We start from the raw sequence: 13,821 nt of genomic DNA on the forward strand, positions 1-13,821 counted from the left end.
AAATTAGTGATTTCCTTGCTTCTTTTAGAACACAATTCTTAACTATGTCCAATAAAAGCTTAAGATATTTCATCTCATTTTCTTTTCTGCCTAAAAACTGAATATCTGAAGTTTGGCAGTATGCTGTGTATCTTTTTAAGCTTCTGTTTCTAACCTGAGTAGGAAACTATTTTGTCTTTACATTTTGCAATAGAGAATAATAATGACAAAACTTTTTGCTTTGTATCCCTTCTTTTTATCTCCTATTCTATCCATTTTGACTCCATGACTGTCTTTTTTTCACCCAGCCTGCAATGGTAATCCAAGTCCATTATTTCCTACCATCTCAATAATTTCTTCCATTCCTTATTGGACAAGCATAATTTCTTTGCTCTTTAAAAATTATTAATAAGGCTGTTTGATCCAGTATGGCACAGGAGAAAAACAACAACAACTAGCGGCTCCTGAATCACATGTAAATCTTAAATGTTTTTCTTTGCAGCCTCTTAAATGTTTTCTTTGCAGCCTCTTAAATGTTTTTCTTTGCAGCCCCCATTCAGTTGCATTGCTGATGACAAATCACTAAAACCTGTGTGTGATTTATGGTTCATTTTGGCAGAAAACTATATCAGTCTATCTGGTTGCACACTCATGATTCTAGAGGGCTACGTATAAGTTTTCTTTTATGTTTAAGGTACCAAGCAAACATATGTCAGGCATCCCCTGTGTCCAATGGAGCTTTCCAAAAGCCCCATTCCTGGATATTTTCGTGACATTATGGTCATAATCTTACTCTTTTCTTAAGTACATCTGTCGGTCAGTGAAAGGTTGCCCATCCCTGTGTGACACACTATGCATACACATACCCGTATGCCTATCATGCATCTACTTATATGCCCATGCCTTTTCTTCTACATTAGATTTGCTTCTTCCTGCCTTTTCATAAAATAAATGTATGTGTTCTATTTAAACTTGAAAGACTGTCTGAGCTAAATCTTACCTGTCACTTGAACATGAGAGGTTTCTGAGTGCTTCTCCTGTCACTTATGAGTTTTGTCAAAATTTTAGAAGGAAGAGTACTGATGCTTTTGAATTTTGGTGTTGGGGAAGACTCGTAATAATTCCATGGGCAGCCCCCCAAATAAATCAATGGATACCCCCATTTACTATCACCTGATTAGGTTTTAAAGCACAGATATTGTTTGGTTCTAATAGACGAGGACTCAGAGTGGTTTAACAATGAACGAGTTTATTGAATACACAAAGTCAACTATCAACTGTCAAATGTTGCAACCCTTTTATAGAGAAAGCGTTAGAACTGTAACCAATCAATGGAGTCTCTTTTCCCGCTCCTAGATTATGGCGTCCAATGATTGCACCTTAATTTCCCGCTCTAAACCTTACTATGCTGCAATCTGTTTGCAATCTATTAAGTGCCTTGTTAATAACTATTTACATACACAACACCCCTTACCCCCCAGTTGATGTTATTTCTTTACAAAATCCTTTAAGTATTTTGGTGGCCTATGTATTCTAGAAGGGTATCTGTTACCTTGGCTGCTAGGGACCCCTCTTCCTGATTGACTGCTTGGCTGCTTGTCTCTGCTGGACCTGGGCTCTGGGTTACTGGACTCAGATGTTTCCCTGTTGCTGTCTTGTGTATTAGTTTGTGTTTGGAAATCAGTGGTCACTGGCCTACTTCGCAGGGGTATCTCCCATTCAATTTGACTGAATTGTTGTTGTTGGGTACCAGGGGATGGGTCATTTTGCCTTTCCTCTACGCCACTCTCTGGCCTGTTGTTATCGCTGAACCTGGATGTACTGTTTCCCCCTAGTATGCTTTGGTCCCCCTCTACTGGCACACATCCACTAGATCTTTTCCTCAGCTGGTCTATGTGTCTTTTACAGATCCTGTTCCCTTCCCCCTCAATAGTGTACGACAGGGGACCTAAGATTTCAGTCACCACCCCAGGAATCCATTTGTCCCCTTGGGCATAGTTTCTGGCCCAGATCAAATCCCCCACTTTAAATGTTCTGTTAGGAATGTCCAATTCAATGTTTGGTTGAAGTCTGTCAGGGTGTAATCTGTCCAATTTGGTGGTTAGTCTCCTGCCCCACCTCATTTCAGCTGGACTTTTCCCTGTAGCAGAACAAGGGGTCGTGTGTTGGGCCAACAAGAACTCGGCCAGTCTCTGATGCCAGTCACCTTGAATGATTCTTTTTAAAGCGTCCTTCGTGGTCCTCACATTTCGTTCAGCCAAGCCGTTGGTGGAGGGGTGGAAGGGTGCTGAAGTCTTGTGCTTAATCGAGTTGGCCTTGAGGAAATCCTGAAATTCAATAGATGTGAATTGTGGCCCATTATCAGACACAATTAAATCCGGCAACCCATGAGTGGCAAAGAGGCCCCTTAATGCCTGTATTGTTCTACCTGAAGTTACTGAACTGACTGGTACTACCTCTAGCCATCTAGAGTAGCTGTCAACCACTACTAGGAACGTTAACCCTTGGAAAGGTCCAGCAAAGTCAATATGAATCCTGGACCAAGGATTCCTAGCTAGTTCCCACTTATGCGTACGGATGTGTTGTTGTTCAGACCTGGAACGTTGGCACAGATGGCAATTGGCAACACATTCCTCAATGTCGTTGTCCAGTCCTGGCCACCACAAGTGACTCCTGGCCAACGCCTTCATCCGTACTATTCCAGGTTGTCCCTCATGTAATTCTAGTAGAATAGCTGATTTGTGGATTCCTGGAATAACTACACGAGTTCCCCAGAGTAAGCATCCCAAATGAACTGACAGTTCATCTTTCCTTCTGAAATAGGGACTGTATTTTTCGTCCGGTTTGGCGTTAGGCCAACCGCTCATGACCCAGCCCATTACTCTCTTTAAGGTGAGGTCCTTATTAGTTGCCTCGGCTATGTCTTTAGCAGTTAGGGGCAAATCAGGAATGTCCTGTAGGGACATTATTTGTCCCACAGGTGCAGGGTCCTCCTCTGTTATGCTTAGGGGCAATCTGCTAAGAGCGTCAGCGTGTCCCATGTCCTTGCCTGGTCTGTATTGGAGGGAAAATGAGTAAGCTGAGAGGAAAATGGACCACCTCAGCATTCTGGGCGACATGATTTGGGGAGTCTGTTTATCTGTGGTAAACAGTCCCAGCAGGGGTTTGTGGTCAGTCAGTATGGTAAAGTTCCTACCATAAAGGTAGTCGTGGAACTTTTTAACTCCTGCCACTATAGCTAATGCCTCCCTGTCTATTTGAGCATAATTGCGCTCTGCCTTGGTTAGTGTTCGGGAATAATATGCAATGGGTCTTTGTATTCCTTGGTTGTCTAAGTGGCTGATCACGGCCCCTACGCCATAGGGCGAAGCATCGCACGCCAGGTAAATTGGTTTGTTTTCTATAAAGTGGGTTACAGTTGATTTACTGGAAAGGATGTCCTTTAAAGTTCGGAAACTCACTTTGTGTTTGTTCTGCCATTGCCAAGGGGACTTTTTATCTAAGAGTCTGTGGAGGGGTTCTGCAATGGCAGCCTTGTGTGGCACAAACGTGTGGTAAAAGTTTACCAAGCCAAGGAAGGCCTGTAGTTCCGCCTTGTTCCTTGGTTCTGGGCCCATTTAATTGCTTTAATTTTGTCAGGGGTAGGGTGGATTCCACTTTTGTCAATCCTGAACCCTAAAAAATCAGTGGATTTAACCCCTATGCTACATTTTTCCTTTTTAAGTTTCAATCCAGCCTTCCTAAATCTACCCAGTACCTGTTCCAGCCGCTCTACTAACATCTCCTCATCCTTTCCTGCTATTAGGACATCATCAAAGTAAGGGCATACTCCAGGTATGCCCTTTAAGGTCCTCTCCATCACTTCTTGGAAGATGCCTGGAGCTGCTGCAATTCCAAATTGCAGTCTGTGGACTCGGAACGCCCCCTTGTGGGTAACAATCGTCTGTGCCTCTGCAGCCTCTTTAGAAACAGTCAACTGTAAGTACGCATGCGCCAAGTCTAGCTTGGCAAACATGGCGCCGTCCTGGATCGTGGCGAGGACCTGCTTCACCGTCGGGACCGGGTAAGCATGCTTTTTCATTCCAATGTTCAGGGTGGCCTTGTAGTCAGCGCAGATTCTCACATCCCCGTTAGGTTTGAGGGGTGTGACAATCGGCGTTTCCCACAAACCACCCTCAACAGGTTCTAATACGCCCTGGCCTACAAGCCGGTCGAGCTCGGCCTCGATTTTTCCCTTTAAGGCAAAAGGTACCCTTCGGGCCTTAAGCCTGATTGGTTTTACTGAGGGGTCTAGGTTAAAGTTAATGGGGGGCCCTTTGTACTTGCCCAGAGATCCATCGAATACGTCTGCAAATTCATTGCAGACTGATTCGAGGGTCTTATTTTTAATCACTGAATTTATTCCCCCGATCCAAATTCCCAGGGCAGGGAACCAGTTAAGTCCAATTAAGCTGGTCCTATTTCCCTCTGTCACAATTAATTCTAAGACCCCCTTAAATCCCTTAAATTTTACGCTAAGGCTGGTCTTTCCTTTTACTTTTATTGGACTTTTTTGAAAGTCCGTTAATTGAATATTTGTTGGACTAAGTGGAATTCTCTTTCCACTTATTTGTTCAATTCTCTCAAGGGTTTCAGTGGAAATTATAGACACTGAAGCCCCTGAGTCTATTTCCATTCTGCAAGGGACCCCTTGCAGGAGGACTGTGATTTTTAATTTTCCGACTGGAAAATTGTGACCTTTTCCCAGCCTCCTCCCATTGACTCGCGCCACCTCCCCTAGCTTTGGGATTTTAACCCGGGGTTTAGGGGTCTCCTTGCCACTGGACTTAGGGGTTACCTTACCCTCAGGCCACACATTGACTTCGTTAAGGCGGTTGTCGCGAGCACGGTTCCTGCAGATGGCCTGGATGTGGCCGGTCTTGCCGCATGCCCGGCACCTTGCGGAACGGAATCGGCAGGAGGCGCGGGGATGGTTGCCGCCGCAGCTGCCGCACCGGTTCTGGGTGTCAATGTCGCGCGGTCTGGTTGCGGTGTCCCGCCAAGGTCGTTGTGTCCCGGTTGGTTGTCTTTGCGGAGTTGCAGTTTGTTGACGGCGGCCAGGTTCAGGCCCTTCGCTTCTGGGTTGTCTTGGCGCCGATTTTCCAAATCGCCTGGAGACTTCGGCGATTTCTTCCTCCCACTGCTGGTCCACCTCCCCGCAGTCCACATAGCCCTCTTGGTTGATCTCGGGCGCCGCTGCCATGCTACTGCGGGGGGGGGGTCGCGATACCCGGTTGACTCGTAAGTTAAAAGTTCGTCAAGCACTTCCTGCAAATCGCCGGTGGGTTTGGCGATTATTCTGTTTTGTAGTTGTTCATCACGTAAGCCCAGTACTACTCGGTCCCGAATTCTTATTTCTAAGTTATCGTATTTACATCGTACTGCGGCTTCCCTGACGGCAGCGACAAATTTTTGAATGGATTCTCCCGGTCTCTGGTTCCTCTTTTCGAAGATGCGCCGCCAAAAAAGTTCAGATCTTCGGGGAGTAAAGTGGACCTTTAATTTGGCAAGGAGGTCGGCGTAAGGCACGCTTGAGACTGGTTGCGGTTGACACAGTCCGACAGCGACTCGGTAGACCGGTGTCCCGCAGATCATCAGTAATGCAGCCGCTTTTTTACGGTCGTCGGTGATTCCGTTCACTAACAGGAACCCTTCGACTTGTCCAATGTATTCCTCCCAATCTTCGGGGAAGTTTGGGTCGAATTCCTTCAATGACCCGATTTGCGCCATTCGGAGAATTTTTTCCTAATTCTTCCGCGGCCGCTCGGTTGACTGTGACTCGATCTGAATTTGCCGCCTTCCGCGACAATTCTACCAATTCTCTGGTCTTCTGTCTATCCCACCTTCGTCGCCAGTTGTTTGGTTCTAATAGACGAGGACTCAGAGTGGTTTAACAATGAACGAGTTTGTTGAATACACAAAGTCAACTATCAACTGTCAAATGTTGCAACCCTTTTATAGAGAAAGCGTTAGAACTGTAACCAATCAATGGAGTCTCTTTTCCCGCTCCTAGATTATGGCATCCAATGATTGCACCTTAATTTCCCGCTCTAAACCTTACTATGCTGCAATCTGTTTGCAATCTATTAAGTGCCTTGTTAATAACTATTTACATACACAACAGATATTATTTATTAAATTTATATGACACCCATTTTATCATTGGAGAGGCTCTTGGCAGCATATAAATTTAATTAATAATTAATGCATAAATGAATTCTATCTCTTACCTTCTCCCATCCCCACTGGATTACTTGGCTTCCTTTTTGGTTAATTTAAAAAAAATGGCACAGAGATTCATTTTCAAGGGGATAAATCATTTTCAACAAGACCAGAATAAGAACATTTTTCAAAGAATAAACATACACTTTTCTTTCCCTCTCTGCAGACTAACCTATGAATATTAGTAAAGTTTGAAATACAATACAGACCTATAATATAATATTACTGCTATTCATCTGTGTATTAGAATCAGCAGTATTTTTTACTCCATCAATCAAGAAACAGAGCAGGCACTTTTCAAAGCAAAACACTTCATTAGAAGAAAATATTCTTAAATAATGAATACAAGTTTTCAGTCAAGCACTAGGCCAGGTGGGTGAGTGGGTAGGGTATTGAGAAGAAACGGAAGCCACAAGTTCCGTTGTATTCAATCATCAGTGAGCAATGGGAAAAGGTCCTACGTACATGTTTCTTTAAGATATAAGAATTAATTTGCAGTATTTTTCATTCAGTCTTTCAAAAAAAAGACTAACAAAGTGTTGTGGTAGCTTTTTTTTTTAGTTAATTATGGAGCCATTTGTTAGAATACTTTTAGATGGAAGTCTCTGAACATAGTTGCCAAACCAATTTAGGTATTTTCCACCCATTCAGAGATGAACTTTGAAACACCTGGATGGGTTGTGCAGGTTTTTGTTCACAAACCATGCGCTCAAATATTCATTCTTGCATACTTCCCTCTCACTTATAGTATAAGCAGTTCTATTTACAGTTCATGTGATCAGATACTGTTTCAGTCATATCACTACTTTCCAATGGCTTATGTTCATAATAGACAAATAGTTAGGGATGAGGAGAGTATATCATTAATACAGTATTGTATGTATGTGAAAAGGGCTTGTGAGTTTGATTTTTGGTCTTGAAATACTCTGATGCTTTTGAGAAAAGACCTGTGAGTGGGTAGCAAAGAAAATCTTTAACTGATCAGTTTGGAAGGGGAGGGGGGAAGGAAGGAGGATGATATTTGATTAGTTGATTTGATTGGCAGACATCCCAGAGGTTTGTGCCACTGGAGGCAAAGGGAAAACAGGATAGGATATCAACCAATATTAAATTAATTTTATTTTAAACCCCATTAGAAAGTTTCAGATAATGGAACAAACTTCTCATTTGGAAAGAGTCATTTTAATGTTCAAAAATCATATTGGGTTTATGCTAATCAAAATGCAGTTTGTTGTAACTCTCAGTGAAAATGGGCAGATGACACAGATTATACAATATTTATTCCTTGACTTCCTCTTCAGTATCTCACTGAGAAGGTGTTCTCTGAGTGTTAAATGGGAAATCCTAATCCTGTCTACTTAGATAAATATCCAAGGGAGATAAGTGAGACGTGCTTCTCCATCAATAAAAAATATATTTGCTAGAGGGGACAAGTCTTCCTCAGAGGCCCACAAATGTCTGCAGCTGTAACTCTATGAAACCAAGTGCTTTTAGCAAAGCAAGGGTGGTTTAATTCTTCACAACTTGACAATAAAAAATTGCACCAATTCTCAATGTTTATTTATTGCTTACTTCAGTTAGCCTAAATATACTGCTCAAAAAAATAAAGGGAACACAAGATAAGACATCCTACTATTAAATACAGTACATTGTATTGTTTAAGTGTTCCCTTTATTTTTTTGAGCAGTATACAATGCAGAGTCCTGATAGCAACTTTTGCAGCAGATCTGGTAATTCAAATATGTAGTCCTGCTAATATTTTCCTCTTCCCACCCACAAGACTCTGGGCAGCATACACTGAAGCATGCATGTTTGAAAAAATAAACAAAAAGCAATCAAGGTAGAACAGAACAAAAAGAAATGTACGTTGCAAGAGGGCACCCACAGTTAATCAGGCCTTAACAGCACAATTAAAATACAATGACCTTACTATCTTGTAGAATCCCAAGAGGATGATAGTTATACAACCTCCATGGAAAGCATGTTCCAGAGCATGAGATATAGAAAAGCTCTGCTACTAGTCCTATATACCTCCCAGGGAAGGAGAAATCTCAGCAGGCCCTCTTAGACTGGATGGCGGAATCAACTATTGGAAAGAGGTGCCTAATGTAAGCCAGGGTATATCGACAGGGTCAGCTTGACACAATCTTTGATAAATAAGAAAAGATCTAGTATTATGTTCTGAGTCTTCATCAAAAATAATAAAATCAGTGATCTGTGGTGTTTTTTATTTATTTATTTATTTCACATGTATTCTGGGACTCATTTCACCAATACTGTTGTGGTCATAACTAGAATGTTCTTCCTGCGCCAACTCAGAAAGCTCAGATTGCCCGAGGAACTGCTGATACAGTTCTAAAAAAGGAATTATTGAGTCTGTCATTTGCACCTCTATAGCTGTCTGGTTTGGCACAGCAACCTAACAAGACACAGATTTCAACAGATAGGACTGCAGAAAAAATAATTGCAACCAGCCTGCCTTTCATTGAGGAGCTGTATACTGCACGAGCCAGAAAGAAGGCTGTGAAAATATCTACAGACCTCTCACATCCTGGACATAAACTGTTTCAACTTCTTCCCTCAAGACGACACTATAGGGCACTGCATGCCAAAACAACCAGACACAAAGACAGGTTTTCCCCCTATGCCATCACTCTGCTAATTCCCACAACACTGTCTGTGTCCTAGGATGTCAAACCACCTAGTAGGGCTGTATTACTCATTATCCTTCTCATCTTCTCATCTTTACTATTACATATTTTCTTAGCTTCTTATGACTATAACTTTGATTCTCATGATTTATACTGATTGCCTTTATTTAGTATCCTATTATGATTTATGCTGTTTGCTTATTTAGTATCTTATGGCTATCACTAAGTTTGTATCTTATGATTTATAATGATTGTATTTTATGGTTATGCTCATAATTTATCACATGTTGCTTGTATGTACAGTGAGAGCTTATGCACCAGAGACAAATTCCTTATGTGTCCAATCACACTTGGCCAATAAAGAATTCTATATTCTATATTCTCTTGCTAAGATATATTTAAGCAAATCCATAATATACAATAACAGTTGTTTGTGATAGTCTCTGTCCCTACAACCTCTCTCAAGCTTTGCTGAGGCAACTCCATGCTGTGTGTAGAGTCAAAACTTTTATTTGGATCCAAAGATGTGGTAGGCAAGCAGAAAGGCACTTCCTACTAAGCAAGGTAAACCAGTTCAAACATTCCATCACACAGAAAGAGTCCCTCAACTCCCAGGCTGAGAAAACTCAGGGAGCAACAGTATATTAGCTGAACTGGATTCTTCTGTTCAGTCTGAAAAATTCAGAATGGTCACGTTTCAAATCCCAGAAATCTGAAATAAAGGGCTATAAGCAATAGAACTTAAATCCTACTGGAATAGAACACAATAGCCTAAAATCATAAGGCATCCATTGCTAAATATGAGATGCTTGAGCAAGAGAACCCTAAATTATATATTGCAGATAAAGGGGACCCAAGCATCAGTTTTTCATTTGAGAGCAGTCTCTAATTTTTATAAAGAGAAGATGCCAAGAAAATCAACGAATTAATCAATCAACCAACCAATCTAGCTATCTGTTGAAGGGAGGATTGGACATTAGCTTTTCAAATACTCCATATCTGAATCTTAGATACAACAGATGGTGAAATATAATGCCCCCACTGGGTGTTAAATGCAAGCTGTAAGGGACAGAAAAGTGTTAGAAGGAAAGGTACAAATAATGAAAGTACATTTGATTTGCCTTGCTTCTGATGAGGCATAAAATAAAATGTAAATAATTTCTGTGCAGAGGAAATTAGCATAATGGTTTTGGCATTTGCAACTTGAATGAGTTTGCATTCCGTAAGCTAGCTCTGCAAAAAAAAAAGAAAAAAGGATAACACCATTTACCTGGATTTGCAGGAAGGATTATATCAATTCTATTATCACTGTCAGTAATGAAACACAACTCTGATACCATTAACATCATGCAGAATAAAGAAGGTGTGATTAGTCTCAACTTGGATTTGCAATGCAATAAAAAAAAATGAAAATGTTGTGAAGCTGGATATGCGCAGTGAAGAAGGTAAGTGCTATAACTTAAGTTTCCAATGCAGAAAGTATCAAAAAGAGCCTTGGTGGAGCAGTGGGCTAATGCCTCCTTAAGTAACACCAGCTGCCTGCAATTAGTGCAGGTTCGCATCCCACCAGGCTCAAGGTTGACTCAGCCTTCCATCCTTCCGAGGTAGGTAAAATGAGGACCCAGATTTTTGGGGGCAATTAAGCTGACTTTGTAATAATGCCGCTTGGGGTGTGTGTGTGAAAGCCCCAACAAGCAGGCATATACATAGAATGAAGGCTACTGCTAAGCTTGTAAGCCGCCCTGAGTCTTCGGAGAAGGGCGGGATATAAATGGGATAAAAAAAATATTACGAATATGGGTTTGCAATTAAACCATCGTCTCTGTAAATTCATTGTTACATAGCTATAATTAGCAATGACCTGGAATTTCAGTAAAGACCATGGCTAATTTTTATTTTAAATTATTTAATCTCTGTATAAAAGGAAGTCCTTGTTATTAACAGTAAATGCTTTACAATTAGGGAATGTCCATTTGATGACAAACAACAATTGCATAGAACCACTGGGCATAAGCTAGACACATGTGTTGCATGCAAATGAACTTAAAACAGCAAAAGAAAAACTCCTCATAGTGGAATTGTCAACCGGGTCCTTCATACATTACAAGAGCTTAGCAAATACCCTACTCTTCTAATTAAAATACTATTTATTTTCCCAAAATAATTTTGAATCCATCTCAGAAAACCTTTTTTTAAAAAAAATCCTTATTGTCCTGTTTTTTGCAGAAGGAAGGAAGGAAGGAAGGAAGGAAGGAAGGAAGGAAGGAAGGAAGGAAGGAAGGAAGGAAGGAAGGAAGGAAGGAAGGAAGTCATGCTTTACATGCCTATCAACCAAAGGAGAAATGTAATTCACATCAAGTTTGCTGTCTTACATTTACACACTATCTTACCTTTATCTTGTCCTTTGCTCTCTTGATTACTTTTATCTACTTCAGGACCTTGAGGTTTCTCTTCCTTTATTGTCTCCTCCTGAGTTATCAAAGTATCTGAAAAGAGGTGTTAGGGGAGATTATACAGAATAGTGGTCAGGAGATACCATTAGTATAGTTTACAACACTTTCCTCAAATAGGACACCACATGGTAATAAGAGTTTTACTAGGTAGCATATTGCTTTAGTGAATCCAACTAAAGACTGCTTACATCTTGAATTGGTCCATAAAACTCAGTTTCAGGAAATGGTTATCTACACACAGTTTTCTGTGTATAGGACTTGAGGTTAGCTCTTTATGGAACTCACATGTCAATAAATATCTTGCCCAGTTGGAGAATTTAATGTAAGTAGTTCAAATCCACTGATTATTTGGGCTGAGAAACATTCAGTACAAAACATCTAAATTTCTATTAAATGCAAAATAAACAGAATAGGTGTGTAGAAAAGATGGTTGGACTACTCACTAAAACTTAACAGGATTTAACAGACACATCAATGTTTCCATAAAACTATTTTAGTAGCAGAAATTCTCTGGAATATACAATAATTATTCCTTGTTCAGGGTCACAACCTAGAATCTAAAGAAGACATTTGTTCCCCAAATCTATATTTAAATACTAGTCATAATTAAAAATAATTTTTCAAATAGTATGGATTTTATAAATAAGTGATTGACTATTTTGAAAATTTCTCCCCTTCTTTTGAACAAAGACTACCTTCAGCTTCCATGTAAGAGATCTGAGAATCTGCCTGAGTATTCATTTCAACCTCTGAGGAATCATCTTGCAGTCCTATTGTATTAAAGAATGGAAAATGACGTCAGTATGATACTAATGTGCATTTTTAATTTAAGAAATTTTTAGCGATAAAAAGGCCACCTTATTTCACTGAAAGCAAATTGTTCTTCTATTTAAGACAGCCATACAGGAAGATAGACAGAAAAATGCAAAATGTCCGCACACTGCCCAGTTCCTACTCTGATAACTAAGGGAACTGAAATTAATTCAATAAATGAGTATGTGTGTCTGTCACAGAGTCGTAAAGAGGGAGTAGGATATCTCCAGTGCTATTGTTCTTTTTTACCCAGATTCAGGACAGAGAGAAACAAATACATGCCACATGCCCTTCTCTAGAAAGGCAGGGCTGGTGGAAAAAAATGGTGTTACCGGTAATTGATCCTGAAAAAGAAGAATATTTGTAGCTCAGAGTTGAAAGGATGATATCTGAGCTTGACTGTTTTCTTGCAGATGTTTCATTACCCAAACTAGGTAACATCATCATGCTAGTGAATTGAATTAATGACTATTGCATAAAATGAATTGTCTGTAAATTAATGGCTTGCAAAATCATTTCATTCCCCACCTGCACAGAAATATTTCACATACAAACTATTGTACTTCAGAGAGGGGAGGAGAAGCTATCTGGGCTCATGCATGTTTCATCATCATCATCATCATCATCATCATCATCATCATCATCATCATTTTAGCCATTGTCTGTCCACTGCAGGATGAAGGCCTTTTCCGCATGTTTCCAATCTATACGGTCCTGAGCTTTCTTTATGCATCCTTATTGTGTCCTAAGTACCATTTAGTACACTTTCTCTGAGGCATCTATAGGCTTGGCCTCTTTGGTGGCTGATAGAAGCCTTCTTTGTGCTGGGCTGCAAACACAAGGGACCCTCCCCAATCTTACTGTAGAGCAAATCTCACAGAATTCGGTATCTTTTACTCTCGGATAAGTTTTGCACAGGAGTTTCAGCCTTATTCAGTTAGCGTGCTAGCTTCATTCTCATTTCGTTTCCATCTGTATTGAGAAGTTGAGTGTCTGTAGTAAATACCCTCCCTATCTGTTAAGGAGTATTTCTATGGCCTGGGAATCTAATGACAAAGGGTAACAAAGAGAAGGAAGGGCAATTGTCTCTGTCCCTATGGACCTATGATAATAGCAGTGTCTTCTCTTCTTTTGCTCAGCTTCATTTCAGTCACTTGTTTTCAACTGCCCTCTTGTTAGTTGCCTTTCAACTGTCTCCTGTTCACTTTCTGTATTCTCAAAGCATGTAAGATGACCCCATTCTTAAATCACATTTAGGGAGAAAAACTCATCTTCATTTCTAATAAATATGATATTGATCAGAACAAAATTAGAGATTACACCACCGAAATTGATTACTGAGGTTTTGGGGTGTTGCTCTTAGCCATGTATGAAATATGTGATTTAAGATGTGAAGAAGCAAATTGATTTTATTAATGAAAAGAACCAGTGATCCCATCAAATTATTTATTATGATTTTGTGAAAGATTTTAGAAGACATACCATCAGCTTGATCTTCTTCACAGGTTGCATGAGGCACTGGATTATGCTCTTTTATAGCTGGGGATTCTACAGAAAAATAAAACAAGTAAAAATGACATTGTTTCTCTATAGATATTCTGAGCACTTTTTATTTTATTTATTTATTTTAAACCCATTTATATCCCGCCCTTCTCCGAAGACTC

At 40.3% G+C, this 13,821-nt stretch overlaps 1 protein-coding gene across 2 annotated transcripts in view; it reads right to left on the minus strand.

The window, feature by feature from the left end:
* The window catches only part of MACROD2 (mono-ADP ribosylhydrolase 2), a 1,127,318-nt gene that overhangs the window by 65,769 nt on the left and 1,047,728 nt on the right, over positions 1 to 13,821 (minus strand). For both annotated transcript variants that reach the window (XM_083369818.1, XM_083369817.1), the window contains exons 13-15: positions 13,640 to 13,705; positions 12,040 to 12,114; positions 11,282 to 11,377 (exon numbers count right to left, since the gene is read on the minus strand). In XM_083369818.1, coding sequence (XP_083225944.1) covers positions 11,282 to 11,377; positions 12,040 to 12,114; positions 13,640 to 13,705 — 237 coding nt within the window. The remainder of the gene's footprint in view (positions 1 to 11,281; positions 11,378 to 12,039; positions 12,115 to 13,639; positions 13,706 to 13,821) is intronic.

The sequence above is a fragment of the Vipera ursinii genome (assembly GCF_947247035.1).
Source record: "Vipera ursinii genome assembly, chromosome: 1".
Classification (NCBI taxonomy): domain Eukaryota; kingdom Metazoa; phylum Chordata; class Lepidosauria; order Squamata; family Viperidae; genus Vipera; species Vipera ursinii.